This window comes from Mytilus californianus, unplaced genomic scaffold, assembly GCF_021869535.1.
Source record: "Mytilus californianus isolate M0D057914Y unplaced genomic scaffold, xbMytCali1.0.p SCAF_3, whole genome shotgun sequence".
In the NCBI taxonomy this organism is placed as follows: Eukaryota; Metazoa; Mollusca; class Bivalvia; order Mytilida; family Mytilidae; genus Mytilus; species Mytilus californianus.
In genome coordinates this window covers 110,970,606-110,990,222 of record NW_026262679.1, presented here as the reverse complement: position 1 = coordinate 110,990,222, position 19,617 = coordinate 110,970,606, and the positions used below count along the sequence as shown (strand labels likewise).

General features: G+C 32.6%; 1 protein-coding gene across 5 annotated transcripts in view; it reads left to right on the top strand.

Moving 5' to 3' along the window:
• The window catches only part of LOC127735806 (putative cytochrome P450 120), a 48,882-nt gene extending 30,215 nt beyond the window's left edge, over positions 1-18,667 (top strand). For all 5 annotated transcript variants that reach the window (XM_052246183.1, XM_052246185.1, XM_052246184.1 and 2 more), the window contains exons 7-11: positions 4,664-4,858; positions 6,465-6,572; positions 12,154-12,281; positions 12,884-12,971; positions 13,594-18,667. In XM_052246183.1, coding sequence (XP_052102143.1) covers positions 4,664-4,858; positions 6,465-6,572; positions 12,154-12,281; positions 12,884-12,971; positions 13,594-13,731 — 657 coding nt within the window. In that variant the 3' untranslated portion in view covers positions 13,732-18,667. The remainder of the gene's footprint in view (positions 1-4,663; positions 4,859-6,464; positions 6,573-12,153; positions 12,282-12,883; positions 12,972-13,593) is intronic.
• The last annotated feature ends 950 nt before the right edge of the window (positions 18,668-19,617 follow it).

The following is a 19,617-nucleotide window of genomic DNA, read 5'->3' as shown; positions in this document are numbered from 1 at the left end:
AGCCTTCGACTTTAGTCGAAAAAGCGAGACATACCAATCCGACATTCCGTCGGCGTCGTTGTCGTCGGCGGCGTCCACAAATATTCACTCTGTGGTTAAAGTTTTTGAAACTTTCTTAAACTATCCTGGATTTCTACCAAACTTGGAGAGAAGCTTGTTTATGATCATAAGATAGTATCCAGAAGTAAATTTTGTTAAAAAAAAATCCATTTTTTCCTTATTTTACTTTTAAATGGACTTAGATTTTCTGCCAGGAAACAACACATTCACTCTGTGGTTAAAGTTTTTAAAATTTTAATAACTTTCTTATACTATTTTTGATTTGTACCAAACTTGGACAGAAGCTTGTTTATGATCAAATGCTAGTATCTAGAAGGAAATTTTGTTTTCTTCCAGTTAACATTACATTCAGTCTGCAGTTAAAGTTTTTAAACATTTATTAGATTCATAAACTATCCTGGATTTTTACCAAACTTGGACAGAAGCTTCTTGCAATCAAAAGATAGTATCAAGAGGAATATTTTTATTGATTTACTTCCTCATTTTTGTTGAGCCTGCGATTAACAGAAAAAGTAGGTGAGACACTGGGTTCCGCGGAACCCTTACAAATTTTTTTTCTAAACATCTTCATTTATTGAGCTGATTTTTATACGACCGCAAAAAATTTTTTGCGTCATATAATGCTATGGTGTCGTTGTCGTCGGCATCGTCCGAAGACACATTTGGTTTCCGGACAATTACTTTAGTTTAAGTGAATTGATCTCTAAGAAATTTTACCAGAAGGTTCAATACCACAAAAAGAAGGTTGGGATTGATTTTGGGGTTATGGTACCAACAGTTTAGGAATAAGGGGCCAAAAACAAGCATTTTTATACGCCCGTTTACGGGACGTATTATGGTATACCGTTGACCGTCCTTCTGTCCGTCCGTCCGTCGTCAACATGTCAGACATTAACTCAAAAAAAGCTTTAACCAATATGCATGAAACTTTGGTGAATTGTTTATATCTATTGACGTGAGCTCCCTTTTGTTTTTTATAAATTTCAGATTTACCGTTTCCGAGTTTTGGGGTTTTATTCATTAAAAAAGGGATTTTCCAGTGTTCCGACATTAACTCAAGAATGCTTTCACCAACTTGCAAGAAATTTTGGTGAATTGTTTATATCTATTGACGTGAGCTTCCTTTCATTTTTTATAAATTTAAGATTTTACGTTTCCGAGTTACAGGGTTTTATTCATAAAAAAAGGGGGATTTTCCAGTTTTCCGACAATAACTAAAAAATGCTTTCAGCAGTTCTCATGAAACTTTGGTGAATTGTTTATATCTGTTGATGTAAGCTCTCTTTAGAATTTTATAAATTTTAGATTTTACATTTCTGAGTTATGGGGTTTTATTCATTAAAAAAGGGGGGATTTTCCAGTTTTTGGACAACAACTCAAAAATGCTTTCAGCAGTTCTCATGAAACTTTGGTGAATTATTTATAGCTATTGATATAATCTCCCTATTGATTTTCATAAATTTCAAATATGACATTAAGAAGAAATTGAACTTTATTTGTTTATAGTCTGACAACAGATTTACTAAGTATTGCGCAACAGCACAGTGTATTGCACAACTGCAAGAAATCTTTAATTGAATATAAATTCAATTCCTATAGCCGATTTCAAGTTCTTTGACTACATTTATTCAGAAACCTATAATATGTCAAATATTTAATTACAATCCAAATTCAGACCTGTATCAAGCTTGAATATTGTGTCCATTTTTGCCCCAACTGTTCAGGGTTGGACCTCTGCCGGCGTATCCAGCTGCGCTCAGCGAAGCAGTTTATTGTAGTTTCCAGACAATAACTTGTGTGTTAGTGTATAGATCTCTCAGAAATTGTACCATAAACTTCCATATCACAAAGGGAAGGCTGGGATTGAGTTTGGGGGTAATTGCCCCAACGGTTCAGGAATTAGGGGCAACAAAGGGTCCAAAAACAAGCATTTTTTTAGTTTCCAGACAGTAACTTGTGTTTAAGTGTATGGATCTCTCTAAAATTGTACAAGGTTCCATTCCACAAAGGGAAGTCTGGGATTAATTTTGGGGGAAATTACTCCAAGGGGGAGGGGGTTCAAAAAGTTTGGGGGGATTTTTTTTTTCCAATTTTTTTTATTTGGGGGTTCATATTTTTTTTCTTCAAAATTTTTGAAATTTCAAATGATTGCACAGTATTGCGCTATAGCACAGTATTGCACACAATAGCACAGTATTGAGCAATAGCACAGTATTGCACAATAGCACAGTATTGAGCAATAGCACAGTATTGCGCAATAGCAAGAAATCTTCAATTGCACTGTATTGGGCAATAGCAAGAAATCTTCAATTGCACAGTATTGCGCAATAGCAAGAAATCTCCAATTGCACAGTATTGCTCAATAGCAAGAAATCTTCAATTGCACAGTATTGCGTAATAGCAAGAAATTTTCAATTGCAGTATTGCGCAATAGCAAGAAATCTTCAATTATACAGTATTGCGCAATAGCAAGAAATCTTCAATTGCACAGTATTGCACAATAGCAAGAAATCTTCAATTGCACTGTATTACGCAATAGCACAGTATTGCACAATAGTAAGAAATCTTCAATTGCACTGTATTACACAATAGCACAGTATTGCACAATAGCAAGAAATCTTAAATTGCACAGTATTGTGCAATAGCAAGAAATCTTCAATTGAAAATAAGTACAAATCTTTTAACCAATTTCAATGGGATTAATTTAAAATCTTTAATTTTTGGGGGTTCTAACCTTGTATAACTTTTTTGGATATTGGGCCCCATTTTTGAATTGGTCTACATTGAGGTCAAAAGGGTCCAAGATTAAACTTTGTTTGATTTCATCAAAAACTGAATATTTGCAGCTGTATGATATGCTGAATCTTATTGTGCATTTAGATTTTTTATTTTGGGCCCTGTTTTCAAATTAGTCCATATTAAGGTTTGAAGGGTCTAAAATTAAACTTTGTTTGATTTCAACTAAAATTAAATTTTTGGTGTTTTTTTATATGCTGAATCTAACCATGTTGTTAGATTTTGGATATCAGACCATTCTAGGTAAATTAAATGTCCGATTTCAAATTTTTAAGATCTTTGACCACATTTATTTTGTGTCAGAAACCTATATTATGTCAAAAATTTAATCACAATCCAAATTCAGACAGTATCAAGCTTGAATATTGTGTCCAAACTTGCCCCAACTTTCAGGGTTAGACCTCTGCAGTCGTATCTGGCTGTGCTCATCGAAGCATTTTATTAGAATGTGTGTCTACTATGATGAGTTACAGACTGAGTTTGCATTTGGTTCTGCTCCTCTGATTTTTGCCGAAATTACAGGCTTTGAAAATAGCAGTTATGGAGATTTTTTTTCAACGCCTGTATATATTGAGCTGATTTTTAGTATGTGAGTTCTACTATGATGAGTTACAGATCCAGATAACGTTTTGGTACCGCTCTGCTGATTTTAGCCGAAACAACAGGATTTGAACTTTGAACATTTTATGACAATAACATTCATGCAGACTTTTTTCAAAACACCTTCACACATTTTCAGCTGATTTTTAGTATGAAATCTACTATGATGAGTTACAGATAGAGTTTACATTTGATTTCGCTCTATTGATTTTTGCTGAAATTACAGGCTTTGGAATCCGAAAATTTCGTGAAGATAACAATTATACAGACTTTTTTTCTAAACGCATTCACATATTGAGCTGATTTTTAGTATGTGAGTCTACTATGATGATTAACAGATTGAGTTTACGTCTGATTCCGCTCCACTGATTTGTGCTGAAATTGCATGCTTTGGTCTTTGAAAATATCATGAAAATAACAGTTATACAGAATTTCAAATTTCCACTCTTAAAATGGCTTCAAGCTTTTTTTGCAATGAGGGCCATTCATGTCATACGACACATCTAGTTTCCTTAATGAATCTAATGAAATACTGATGTTTTTATTATTGCGAAAAATGCGACAGGGTTATAATGGCAATAATTTAAACTCGCATTTTGAAATTTTTTATATGAATTAAACAAGATTTTTCTCAATATCGCTAAAATTAGAATCGCATTTTAGGCTAAAATGACAAAATGGCAATAATAAATGCACGCAATAATTTCTGAATTTACAGTATTTTATTGAAGTTAACAAGAAAAAAAGATATAACTATTGATTAAAAGATTAATGTGAATTGCTTTGGATACTGGAAGTGGTATTAGTCTTAGATGAATCATTGTCATACAGTGGAATTTTCAAACATAAAACAAAGTTTTATGTCCCATTCATGTAACTGCTTGGAACATATAGCAGTCAACTTCAGAATTTGTTCTTTTATTTTACACCAGTAATATAATTAATGGTTTTAAACTGTAGTGTGAAACTACTTTTATAATGTAGGAATTTCAAGGGATTACTTGGCTTCTAAAAAAAACACAATTTTGACATCCAACAAAACATATTTCCCTTTCAATTTGTTGTATGTAATCTGAAACCACTGTTCATTGAAAAACCAAATATTATCAACAACGTTTTCAAAAACCACTTAAAATGTTAATCCATGAGTAAAAGTACTATTTCTGTATACAATAACAATGAAATAAGAGATTTGTTACTTTTACAGGCAAAACTACTTGAGATAATTGAAAACAAAAAGACAAGTACTAGTCGTCATTTTCCAAAGAAGATACAGGAAGTACCCAAGGGAGATAATGGAATATTTGTGAACAATCATCTGCTGTTATTTACCTCTGCCTTGGTACCCAAAGCACTATCTTCATTACTTACATCATTCATGATAGAAATGGCCAAGCAACAGGTAAATAAACCATAATAATCAAGTACCGGTAATCATATTCTATTTACAAAGTCTCTTAGACCCTTTCCCCTTAAAGGTACACAACTAATGGATTACTGGCATGTAAGCAATATACTGTATGTGCAATTATAGAAAATTACCAATTTTTTTTTCAAAAAAGAAAATTTTGATGTATAATCAGGTAATGTCATTTACCAGTGTTTATTATATAATGTAGTATGTCAGTCTTCTTAATGATTTTTGTCAAGCCTGCGACTTTTGACGCAGAAAGCTCGACATAGGGATAGTGATCCGGCGGCGGCAGCCATGGCGGCGTTAACTTACTACTTAAAAGCTTAATATTTCAGAAGGTAGAAGACCTGGATGCTTCATACTTTGTATATAGATGCCTTATGTTATGAAATTTCAGTTTGTCATATGTCCTTGACCTCATTTTTATAGTTCAGTGACTACTTGAAAAAAAGTTAAGATTTTTTTGTAACGTTAATTTTTCTCTTGTTATGAGTAATAGGATAACTATATTTGGTATGTGCATACCTTGCACAGTATTCATGCCTGTCAGACAGTTTTCACTTGACCTCAACCTCATTTCTTGGATCAGTGAACAAGGTTAAGTTTTCGTGGTCAAGTCCATATCTCAGATACTATAAGCAATAGGTCTACTATATTTAGTTTATGGAATGATTGTAAGGTGTACATGTCCAACTGGCAGGTGTCATCTGACCTTGACCTCATTTTCATGGTTCAGTGGTTAAAGTTAAGTTTTATGTTTTGGTCTATTTCTCTAATACTGTATGCAATAGGTCAGCTATATTTGGTGTATGGATATATTTTATGATATACATTGCAGTCTGGCAGGTTTTATTTGACCTTGACCTCATTTTCATGGTTCATTGCTCAATGTTAAGTTTTTGTGTTTTGGTCTGTTTTTCTTAAAATATAAGCAATAGGTGAACTATGTTTGGTGTATGGAATGATTGTAATGTTTATATATCTGTCTGGCAGGTATCATCTGACCTTGACCTCATTTTCATGGTTCATTGGTCAATGATAAGTTTTCGTAGTTAAGTTTGTTTCTTAGATACTATATTTGATACGTCAACTATATTTGATCCATGGAATGATTGTAAAGTGTACATGTCTGTCTGGCAGGGCTCATCTGACCTTGACCTGATATTCATGGTTCATTGGTCAATATAAAGTTTTCATGGTTTGGTCTGTTTCTTGTATTCTACAAGCAATAGGTCAACTATATTCAATGTATTGAATGATTGTAAGGTGTACCTTTATTTCTTGCATGATTTATCTGACCTTGACCTCATTTTCTTGGATCATGATAAGTTAATGTGATACTTGTAGTAAAACTTTATATTTAGGGCTATTAACATAAAATCAATGGTAGTAAAGCAGGCGAGACATTTCAGCGTGTGCACTCTAGTCTTTATTTACAAGCTATGAAACTGTATAATCACAGGAGTAGGAAAACCATTCTGACCATCCAATAAAAATACATTCATACTGTCAGTCAACATCTTTTAACAACAAATTAGGGAAACAGAAATTGCTATTGAAAGATCTTATTGAAAATAGCTTTTATTTCTAACAGGACCTACAAGAAAACATTCTTACAGACAGAGGTTTAAGAGAAGTGTATATGTTAGAAGTGCAGAGAATGTATCCTCCATTTTTTGGTGGCAGGAGAGTTATAAATAAGGTAAGGGGTTTTCCATAATTATCAACCTATTTTTTAGAGAAGACATTTTATCTTTCAAATCATCAACAGCAAATGTTTTCAAAACCATGACTAAAAGAAAAACAGACAACACAATGGAATGAAAGATAAACAGACAACATTATGTACCGAAAGAAAAACAGACAACACCATGGACCGAGAGAAAAACAGACAAAACCATGGACAAAAGAAAAACACCATAGACCAAAAGAAAAATAGACAACACCATAAACTGAAAGAAAAACAGACAATACCATGGACCGAAAGAAAAACAGACAATACCATGGATTAAAAGAAAAACAGGCATCATTATGGGCCAAAAGAAAAACAGACAACACCATGGACCAAAAGAAAAACAGACAACACCATGGACCGAAAGAAAAACAGACAAAACCATGGAAGAAAGAAAAAAAGACCACCATGGACCAAAAGAAAAATAGACAACACCATGGACTGAAAGAAAAACAGACAATACCATGGACCGAAAGAAAAACAGACAATACCATGGATTAAAAGAAAAAAAGACAACACCATGGGCCAAAAGAAAAACAGGCATCATTATGGGCCAAAAGAAAAACAGGCAATACTAAGGGCCAAAAAAAAACAGATAACATTATGGGCCAAAAGAAAAACAGACAACACTATGAGCCAAAAGTGGGCCAAAAGAAAAACAGACAACATTATGGGCCAAAAGAAAAACAGACTACACCATGGGCCAAAAGTAAAACAGACAACACCATGGATGGAAAGAAAAATAGACAACACCATGGACTGAAAGAAAAACAGAAAATACCATGGACCGAAAGAAAACAGACAACACCATGGGCCAAAAGAAAAATAGACAACACCATGGGCCAAAAGAAAAACAGACAACATTATGGGCCAAAAGAAAAACAGACAATACTATGGGCCAAAAGAAAAACAGACTACACTATGGGCCAAAAGTCAGCCAAAAGAAAAACAGACAACATTATGGGCCAAAAGAAAAACAGACAACACTATGGGCCAAAAGAAAAACAGACATCATTATGGGCCAAAAGAAAAACAGACAATACTATGGGCCAAAAGAAAAACAGACTACACTATGGGCCAAAAGTCAGCCAAAAGAAAAACAGACAACACCATGGACCAAAAGAAAAACAGACAACACCATGGACCGAAAGAAAAACAGACAAAACCATGGAAGAAAGAAAAACAGACCACCATGGACCAAAAAGAAAAATAGACAACACCATGGACTGAAAGAAAAACAGACAATACCATGGACCGAAAGAAAAACAGACAATACCATGGATTAAAAGAAAAAAAGACAACACCATGGGCCAAAAGAAAAACAGGCATCATTATGGGCCAAAAGAAAAACAGGCAACACTAAGGGCCAAAAAAAACCAGATAACATTATAGGCCAAAAGAAAAACAGACAACACTATGAGCCAAAAGTGGGCCAAAAGAAAAACAGACAACATTATGGGCCAAAAGAAAAACAGACTACACCATGGGCCAAAAGTAAAACAGACAACACCATGGATGGAAAGAAAAATAGACAACACCATGGACTGAAAGAAAAACAGAAAATACCATGGACCGAAAGAAAACAGACAACACCATGGGCCAAAAGAAAAATAGACAACACCATGGGCCAAAAGAAAAACAGACAACATTATGGGCCAAAAGAAAAACAGACAATACTATGGAAGAAAGAAAAACAGACTACACTATGGGCCAAAAGTCAGCCAAAAGAAAAACAGACAACATTATGGGCCAAAAGAAAAACAGACAACACTATTGGCCAAAAGAAAAACAGACATCATTATGGGCCAAAAGAAAAACAGACAATACTATGGGCCAAAAGAAAAAACAGACTACACTATGGGCCAAAAGTCAGCCAAAAGAAAAGCAGACAACACCATGGACCAAAAGAAAAACAGACAACACCATAAACTGAAAGAAAAACAGACAATACCATGGAAGAAAGAAAAACAGACAATACCATGGATTAAAAGAAAAACAGGCATCATTATGGGCCAAAAGAAAAACAGACAACACCATGGACCAAAAGAAAAACAGACAACACCATGGACCGAAAGAAAAACAGACAAAACCATGGAAGAAAGAAAAAAAGACCACCATGGACCAAAAGAAAAATAGACAACACCATGGACTGAAAGAAAAACAGACAATACCATGGACCGAAAGAAAAACAGACAATACCATGGATTAAAAGAAAAAAAGACAACACCATGGGCCAAAAGAAAAACAGGCATCATTATGGGCCAAAAGAAAAACAGGCAATACTAAGGGCCAAAAAAAAACAGATAACATTATGGGCCAAAAGAAAAACAGACAACACTATGAGCCAAAAGTGGGCCAAAAGAAAAACAGACAACATTATGGGCCAAAAGAAAAACAGACTACACCATGGGCCAAAAGTAAAACAGACAACACCATGGATGGAAAGAAAAATAGACAACACCATGGACTGAAAGAAAAACAGAAAATACCATGGACCGAAAGAAAACAGACAACACCATGGGCCAAAAGAAAAATAGACAACACCATGGGCCAAAAGAAAAACAGACAACATTATGGGCCAAAAGAAAAACAGACAATACTATGGGCCAAAAGAAAAACAGACTACACTATGGGCCAAAAGTCAGCCAAAAGAAAAACAGACAACATTATGGGCCAAAAGAAAAACAGACAACACTATGGGCCAAAAGAAAAACAGACATCATTATGGGCCAAAAGAAAAACAGACAATACTATGGGCCAAAAGAAAAACAGACTACACTATGGGCCAAAAGTCAGCCAAAAGAAAAACAGACAACACCATGGACCAAAAGAAAAACAGACAACACCATGGACCGAAAGAAAAACAGACAAAACCATGGAAGAAAGAAAAACAGACCACCATGGACCAAAAAGAAAAATAGACAACACCATGGACTGAAAGAAAAACAGACAATACCATGGACCGAAAGAAAAACAGACAATACCATGGATTAAAAGAAAAAAAGACAACACCATGGGCCAAAAGAAAAACAGGCATCATTATGGGCCAAAAGAAAAACAGGCAACACTAAGGGCCAAAAAAAACCAGATAACATTATAGGCCAAAAGAAAAACAGACAACACTATGAGCCAAAAGTGGGCCAAAAGAAAAACAGACAACATTATGGGCCAAAAGAAAAACAGACTACACCATGGGCCAAAAGTAAAACAGACAACACCATGGATGGAAAGAAAAATAGACAACACCATGGACTGAAAGAAAAACAGAAAATACCATGGACCGAAAGAAAACAGACAACACCATGGGCCAAAAGAAAAATAGACAACACCATGGGCCAAAAGAAAAACAGACAACATTATGGGCCAAAAGAAAAACAGACAATACTATGGAAGAAAGAAAAACAGACTACACTATGGGCCAAAAGTCAGCCAAAAGAAAAACAGACAACATTATGGGCCAAAAGAAAAACAGACAACACTATTGGCCAAAAGAAAAACAGACATCATTATGGGCCAAAAGAAAAACAGACAATACTATGGGCCAAAAGAAAAAACAGACTACACTATGGGCCAAAAGTCAGCCAAAAGAAAAGCAGACAACACCATGGACCAAAAGAAAAACAGACAACACCATGGACCGAAAGAAAAAGAGACAAAACCATGGAAGAAAGAAAAACAGACCACCATGGACCAAAAGAAAAATAGAAAATACCATGGACCAAAAGAAAAACAGACAATACTATGGAAGAAAGAAAAACAGACTACACTATGGGCCAAAAGTCAGCCAAAAGAAAAACAGACAACATTATGGGCCAAAAGAAAAACAGACAACACTATGGGCCAAAAGAAAAACAGACATCATTATGGGCCAAAAGAAAAACAGACTACACCATGGGCCATAAGAAAAACAGACAGGCAGACAACACCATTGCCAAAAGAAAAACAGACAAGCAGACAACAACATAAGTGCACACAACAATAAAGAGAGCTAAACCCGACCAAAAACTGGGATGAGCTCAGGTGCTCCCAAAGGGTCAACAGTTCCTGCTCTATTAGTGACATCCTCCTTGTTACTCATGCAAAATAAACATAGATGAGCCATATACATTATATTTAGTAATAAGTCATCATACAATAGTTGATTGGTAATGTCTCTTGTCTTACTCTAAGACTTAACCAAATTCATAAACCATATGTAAATCTGTTAGACAAGACTGTTACCAGTTATAGCCATACAGACACTGAAAATTTAACTACACAAAATACAATACTGAAAACAAAGAATAGCAAGGGTTGTTAGTGTTGAGTTCAGCCTTTGTACAAAACACTGGAAACTATGCATTTGTGAACCTTAGGCATGGGGTTACAAGTAACCAAACTTTTGATTTTTTTTTCTTTTGAATTGTAATTCCATAACACATTTCAGTTTGAGAAACTCTGTATAGTATCTTTACCTTACTATAAGTATATTACAGCATTATATTATTCGATGGGATAAAATCTCTACTGCCAATATTGATCCACATGTATACAATTAAGATTAGATCTGATTATAATACTTGCCCTTACTGAAGGAATGATAGATAGTGATATTTGTTTTTGACCATTTGTTTTTACATTCATTCATTCCTCAATCCTAACTCTGTATTCTCAACTCTTCATTTCCAGAGACGTGATGTCAACGAGACTTTCACAGAATCTAAATAATCACATGGTATTGCGAACCTCATATTGTAATTTTTGGGGTCGTATATTGCTATAATGTCGTCCTCGTCCGAAGACATTTGGTTTTCGGACAATAACTTAAGTTTAAGTGTATGGATCTCTATGAAATTTTACCATTAGATTCAATACCACTGTTGAGAATATACTGCAAATGTTAACGTTATGTTTCCCGTATTTACGTCTTATGTTTATGACGTTAATTTGTACCTTTGTATGGGCGCCTTCGATATAGATTTTGATCATAAAAGTAACACAACGCAAAGTATAGAGTTTTATTCGTTTATTACAATACAACCACTAAAGAAAGGTTGGGATTGTTTTTTGGGGGTGATGGTCCCAACCGTTTAGGAATTAGGGGCAAAAAAGGGGCCTAAAACAAGCATTTTTCTAGTTTCAGGACAAATCTACAAAAGGAGTAGACATCTTGTATATTCAACTCCTCCTATTTCTAGAATCTGTAAAACATAATGTCATTGTGCATTTTCTATTCTTTTTTTATGCATCTGAATAATTTAAGGTGTTTTACAAAGAACAACAATGCTTTTATATTTCTACACAAGATGGGGTATGAATTTGGAACTTGTTTTTTTCTAGTTTCACATATGGTTCCTGGTAAGACAAAAAATAAACCAACTACAAATCCTACAAACCCCTAAAAGCAAACTTATTATTGTCTTGTTTACAATAATTTTCTAAAGTCTAGTTTACAGTGCCAGATCATTTTCTAATGTCTTAATAACAGCAGTATTTGTATTTTTAATTTAATTTTGTAGTACACATTGTAAATGGACATATTTTTTTAATTCAGTTGTGCTTTATTTTGCAGGATGTTGAGGTTAATAAACAGAAGTTCCAGAAGGGTAATGCCATTGTATTTTCTACATATGCTACACACAGAGATCCTGAGGTATTTGATGATCCTCACCAGTTTCAACCACAACGATGGATAGAAAAGTAACTTTTTGGGGAATTTTTTTTTTATCAAATCCTATCATGTGAGATCCAATTTTAAAACCTTTTTTCCCAATGATTTTCAGACAATATATTGGTAAATTTAAGAGTTCTTTATTGTGATGATTTGCAAATAATATGTTTTCTCTGAATGATATTTAGCCTGGTTGCATTTATGTCTATTTCATGGGAATAACAAAGCCAGCAAATAGAAGGGAAACTTGACACCATAATTGAATTTCAAAGTATGGGAATTGTAGATTAGGTTGCATTTTTCATATCGCCCCTGGTATAATCCTGAGACTCCCATATTGGACAATAGCCTGATTGTGTTGGAAGGATGACAAAGGCTCAATGGTTTGATACAGTTGAGTTCAAAGGATGATACAAGGCCCTATTTATATATGTGGGTCAAAGGCTGAAATAAGGGCAAATATGGAAAAATGTGTCATGTTGTGATCTTTTGATCACATATATAAAATTTGTAAGAAAATAAATTGCAGCAATCCCATGTAAGTTATCGCATGACCATGCTTTGTTTACAAAAAAAATTCAGATGTATGGACTAATTTTAGTCAGAAATAATTTAAGTCCTTATTTTTCAGAAATATAAATGACAAAGACAAGTTATTTTGCTTTGGTGCAGGACCTAGATGTTGCTTAGGACAGAAATTAGTTTGGTGTGTAATTGATGTAAGTGTTTACATGTTAAATTCTTAAAAATATTTAATATTTCAAGTTTTAGGAGAATCTCTTTGTATAGATGGTAATTATGGATAGTTATACAGAATAAGATATAACAGAGGATAACAGCCAATTGAGAAATCCACTACACATACACGATTATGAACAAAACTCAAAATATACTGTGTTAACAAATAAGAGAAAAATTTAACTCTTGTAGATAGTTGTCTGATTGGCAATCATACCACATCTACTTATTTTTATATAAAATTGAATTGGATTACTGTGGATTCATTATTATTCGTTGGATACCAATTTTCGTGGATTTTGTGGGTACAGGTGAACCACGAAATTAAATGTTCAACGAATAACAAATTTTCCATAGGCTTGTATGCAGACTTCGTCAAAACCACGAAATTAAATATCAACGAAAATGTAAGTTTTCTTTAATCCACGAAAATTGGTACCCATAAAAATAAATGAATCCACAGTATAAATATAGTTGATGAAACCAAAGCCAGTCATAACAGATTTAGAGTTAAAGAATTTTTTAATTAAAACATTGTGAAAAATTTGAAACAGCAATAACTCAATCAATCATCATACAAATAGTATGCTTTCTTTATTGTAGACTATCATTGATGAAATGTTGACCAAATTCAAAGTATCATTAATTGATGAACAAGATCTCACTCATAAATGGTTACCAGTTTCCAGACCTAAAAATGAAGTATTGGTACAGTTTACTGAAAAAGATACCAGTCAGTAGCATTGAAGTACTGGTACAGTTTACTGATAAGGACACCAGTCAGTTACATTGACAGAGTGATCCAATGAAATAACAGCAATAAATTTGAAAACAATAACTATAAAATACTTTGGAGGTATAAAATGGTACCTTAATTAACATGTCTTTCATAATCAGGGATACATTGTATATAACATTTTTTTCAATATTACATACATGTAAGTTTGAGGTACATTTATGGATATTTAAAAACAATGATTTCTCATTATGTTGATAACTTTAGTTTGTGGATGATACTAGAATGACAGAAAATTCAATATAGCAATACTTCATGGAAAATTATTGGAGGAAAAATGATAGCAATAAGTTGTGAGAATGCAATTAGAAAAATTATTATTACAATGGACTGATTGATTTTAAATTTAAAAACAAAAAAATATTATGTTAATTTATGGCCTACATTCTACTATTTTCAGTTTTAAAAAAATGTTAATATACCGGTATATAAAATCTACTTCTATTTGAAATGAGCATTTGTAATAAGTAATGAAAATATATTATAATTCATATAAATGTGTCTCAAACTTACTCTTTGCACATACATTAGACATTTTATAGGACTGCAAACTTTTTGCTAAATTTTGCGGTTGTATAATGGTATTACGTTGTCGTGGTCGTCGTACGAAGACATTGGTTTCCAAACAAAAACTTCAGTATAAGTGTATGGATCTCTGAAATTGTACCACAAGGTTCCATACCACAAAAGGAATGTTGGGATTGATTTTGGGGGTAATTTTCCTATCTATAGGAATGCAGGACCAAAAACAAGCATTTTTCTTGTTTTAAGACAAAAACTTGTTTACAAGTGTATGGATGTCTATGAAATTGTACCTCAAGGTTCCATACCTTAAAAGGAAGATTGGGATTGATTTTGGGGGTTATGGCCAAAAACGTTTTGGAATTAGGGGCCTAAAAACAAGGATTTTCTGGTTTCTGAACAATAACTATGGGTATCTATGATATTGTACCATAAGGTTTCATACCAAAAAAGTAAGGTTGGAATTGATTTTGGGGGGTAAGGACCCTAACCATTTAGGAAAAAGGAGCCAGAAACAATACTTTTCTGATACTTTGTATAAATTGCTTATTTCTTGACCAATTTCATTGGAGTTTAATTCAAAGTCTTGAATTTTTGGGGTTCGTTAATATGCTGAATCTAACCATGTATTCATGAGTGGATATTGGACCATGATATGTAAATGTCCAATTTCAAATTTCTAAGTTCTTAGATCACATTCATTCTGTTTCAGATACCTATGCTGTGTCAAATAGTTAATCACAATCCAAATTCAGAGTAGTATCAATCTTGACTGTTGCCTGAAATGCTCAGGGTTCGACATCTGCGCTCATATCAAGCTGCCCACTGCGGAGCATTTTATTTTTATTGTTATTGTTATATTTTTATTATGAAATATTTATATCTGTTGTTTTTTCATAATTTATATGCAACTTAACAAAAAAATGTAACTTAGCAGATTAAGAACAAAAAGCTTTTATTGTAGCAATTTTTAATTTTTTTATATATACATTTTTTTATAAACCTTTTTTATCCCCCTGCTCCAAAAGAGAGGTGTTTACTGTTTTATGTGCGTCTGTTCTGATGTCTGTTCATTTCATGACTATAGTGATGTATGAAATTTTTATTGCATTTTTCTTGGAACTACAATTAAGAGCTTACTGAAATTTATTATCAGACTTCATGTGAACATGCATTCCTTGGAATAGATTCATCGCTTATCAACTTCCTTTTTTCTGATTTCTTAAAGTGGTATCATAAGTGAGCAGTAGCTCACAGTTTTATTTGTTTTACAATCAATTTTAACTAAATGGCATGTATTGCAACTGCCAAATGAAATGCTGTTTAATTCATCTTTTTTTTGTGATCTGTGAAGAAAAAAAATGTTCAAATTTATTATTAAGGCTGAAAAGGACAAATGAAAGTCAACCCTTTATATCAAAATTGTATTTAAATAGCCATGTTAGAACCACAATCAGTTTTACCTTGCGGCAATATTTGTTGAACAAAACTGGAGTTGCTCAGGTATATACCTACTACATAATTCCATATTCTTTAATTTGGTCACAAGAACATTCAAATTAAGTTAGTTGTGAATCAGTTGCTGTTGGAAGAATTTATCCAACAGAAATAGCTCAAATACTTTTACAATCATCTAAATCAAAATAACATGTAAATAAATGGTTGATCTAGTCCTAATAAATCATAAACATTCCATTATAGTGGTAATCATACATATTTTTTGTGGGATATATGACTTTTTTTTTATAATTTTTAGTTATTTAATTAGCTAATCAGAATGGATTTACTTTTTTATCATATTATAGAATTGTGTAGACATGTTTAGCAGATGCACAATTGTATATTTAATTTTTGTTTTTTATCACTATTAATTCTGTCCACATACACATAGACGTGACCACTTTTTTACCAGGCTCTTTTATTAACATATTTAACTGCTGCAGGTCAGTCCATGGCCATGTGTTTCTTACATGAATAGGCATTTGAAAAAATCAAAGTTCTTGTGAGCACTGAAGGATAAGATTGCATTCATTTTGCAGTGGGAACTAAAAATTAAACATTGCATTGTATAAATAAATTGGAGATTTCCTCCTTTGTCCATAATTATAGTTGGTTATACAACTACAACTAATGACAAAGAAAGATAATTCAATTTTATTTAACTTTAACAATGACATCATTTGTATTTTTAGAACCGATGCTACTTTCATGCACCATACACATTTTATGTAATTTTCTTGACTAGTTTGGTTATGCACATATACATCATTTGGTGACTTGAATATCTGAGTATATATGCCATTGATAAATTTCTTAAAATGTTTATGGATAGAATAGTATATAATGTTGTGCCCAATTCACTGTTTTTTTGTGGTCTCAAAAAAGTAGTGATAAAGTCTGGAAAATTGATACTAATCAAGCCACCCAGATGAGCAATCATTATCCCCAAAACCAGTTGAAGATGCATTCATTGGAACATGACAATAATGATTCTTGCCTTAGTGTAACATGTCTGTTTATTCAGTGCAACACATGTCTGTTTATTCAGTGTACCATGTGTTTGTTTATTCAGTGTATCATTCAGTGTAACACTGTAACCTATGTTTATTCAGTGTAACATATGTCTGTTTATTCAGTGTTACATGTCTGTTTATCCAATGTATTACATGTGTTTATTCAGTGCAACACATGTTTATTCAGTGTATCATACATGTATGTCTGTTTATTCAGTGTAACACATGTTTATTCAGTGTAACATGTCTGATTAATCAGTGTAACACATGTTTATTCAGTGTAACATGTCTGTTTATTCAGTGTATCATATGTCTGTTTATTCAGTGTAACTCATGTTTATTCAGTGTATATTGTGTATGTTTATTCAGTGCATAATTTTCTGTTTATTCAGTGTAACACATGTTCATTCAGTGTATCATGTCTGTTTATTCAGTGTAACATATGTTTACTCAGTGTATCATATGTCTGTTTATTCAGTGTAACATGTTTATTCAGTGTAACATATGTTTATTCAGTGTATCATGTGTATGTTTATTCAGCGTATCATATGTCTGTTTATTCAATGTAACATGTCTGTTTATTCAGTGTAACACATGTTTATTCAGTGTATCATATGTCTGTTTATTCAGTGTATCATGTGTATGTTTATTCAGTATATCATGTGTATGTTTATTCAATGTAATAAGTATGTTTATTCAGTGTATCATGTGTATGTTTATTCAGTGTATCATGTGTCTGTTTATTCAGTGTACCATATGTCTGTTTATTCAGTGTATCATGTGTATGTTTAACCAGTGTACCATATGTCTGTTTATTCAGTGTATCATGTGTATGCTTATTCAATGTAACAAGTATGTTTATTCAGTGTATCATATGTATGTTTATCAAGTGTAACAGGTCTGTTTGTTAAGTGTAACATTATATCTTCAAAAGTTTGTTATTCAATTAATACTTATATTTATAACTTCTGGTAATTTTACTTAAATGTTAAAATGGTTAATTGTTCAGCTGGCATGTATGAGTGAAAAAAAGGAACTAAAAATCTATTTTTTGTCAGTTAAAAGAGAGATTTTGTTGGTAGTCAATGATTTTTATACCATTTATTACAGTATAAGATTCAGTAAATGGCCTTAGATGGGAATGATCTGCATTTAACAAAACCCCAAAATGATTCAGGCATGTCCTAACATGAGTTCATGCAGTTATTAAATTTTGCACAACATCTTTTTGAATTAGGTTGTTTTCACATCTTTTTACAAATGGAAAGGGGCATTCTATAGGTTTAAGGCAAATATGTTATGAAAAATTCAAATATATTACTGGCCAGTTACAATCACCTGGCATTTTATGCAATAACGAATGCAATGTTAATTAAGGCTCACTGCTGTCTACTTAATGCAAATATTTTTGAATTTTTATAGGTTGACTGGCAAACACACTTTAACATCTAGACTTTAAAAATATGGAAGCATTTTAGTTTTTACTGTTTTTGCTAGTCAAAACTTATTTAAAGGTACTTTATTTGCTATTAATAAGTCAAAGTTTATTCAAAAATATCCGTTTTTTATGTTTCTTATCTTTGAGAGCTTTTTATTATCAAACTGTTTTAAGATATGTCTTTTTCTGATTTTATAGGTATTGTACAAATGGCAATACTACTTATGTATATTGTTTCAAGGTCAAGGGTCACATATGACATATCTTAAAGAAATCATATCAATGGAAATTGATCTCTACTTACAGATTTGACCTTTTTTTATGTAATTCATTTCATGCTAGGAAAATGTTGTCAATTTTTTTTTTTTTACACATTTGCACAATAAATATATTTAGATATTTTAAAAATGTTGGTATTTACTTAATATCTAGAAATATTGAACTGGCAATGCACAGATTTATTCAAATGAAAGAAAAATGTTAGTTACACTAACACAACAAATAAAGTATTGAAAAAAAAACTTTGAATGACATTGCAGAAAGATCAGACTGCTATTTAGGACTACATCTGTATGAACTAAACATGATGAATGTTCAACTACTTGAGTAGCTTTTTGAAGATTTTTGTAGCTACTTCAAAATCAGATATGCACGTTATATTTGCCACTGGACATTTCACTTATCCATCATCATCTTTGATTTCTGTTTGAAACAATTCCAAAAAGTTCTGTTTGTTTTTCCTCGATTAAGTTTTGTACAGGTCATGTTTATCTGTTTCTGACCTTGCTATTTGAAATCTACTGTTGGTACAGCCACCAATATTAGAGTATACCCTGGCATGATTTCTAATCAGCAGGTTAAGTACTTTGAGCTTATTCTCAGTAAATGTAAGCATTCTTTTAATACTTTGTTTATTACTGTTTTGTTTTGGCAAAATATTACTGTGGATTTATTATTTTAAGTGAGATACAAATTTTGTGGTTTTCGTGGGTAAAGCTGAACTACAAATTTAAATATTCAAGGAAGTTCAAATTTACCATAAGCTTGTTAGCAAACTTTGAATCCACAGTATACAGGTAATATGGATATAAGTCCTTTTCCTATTTTCTCGTAAGCAGGACACATTTTGGGGACATAGAAATATCGGGTATCCATCCATCCATCCAGTCTTGTAAGCCCTCTCCTATGTACAATTCTAGTATGATTTTTATCAAATTTATATCAAAGGTTTATTCCAGCAATGTCTCAGACAATTTTGAAAATCTGTTCTGATCACCTATTTTTAAAAGAATTATGCCCCTTGGAAATATTTGTTTAAATTCCATATCAGCAATGTCTCAGACAATTTAAAAAAAAAG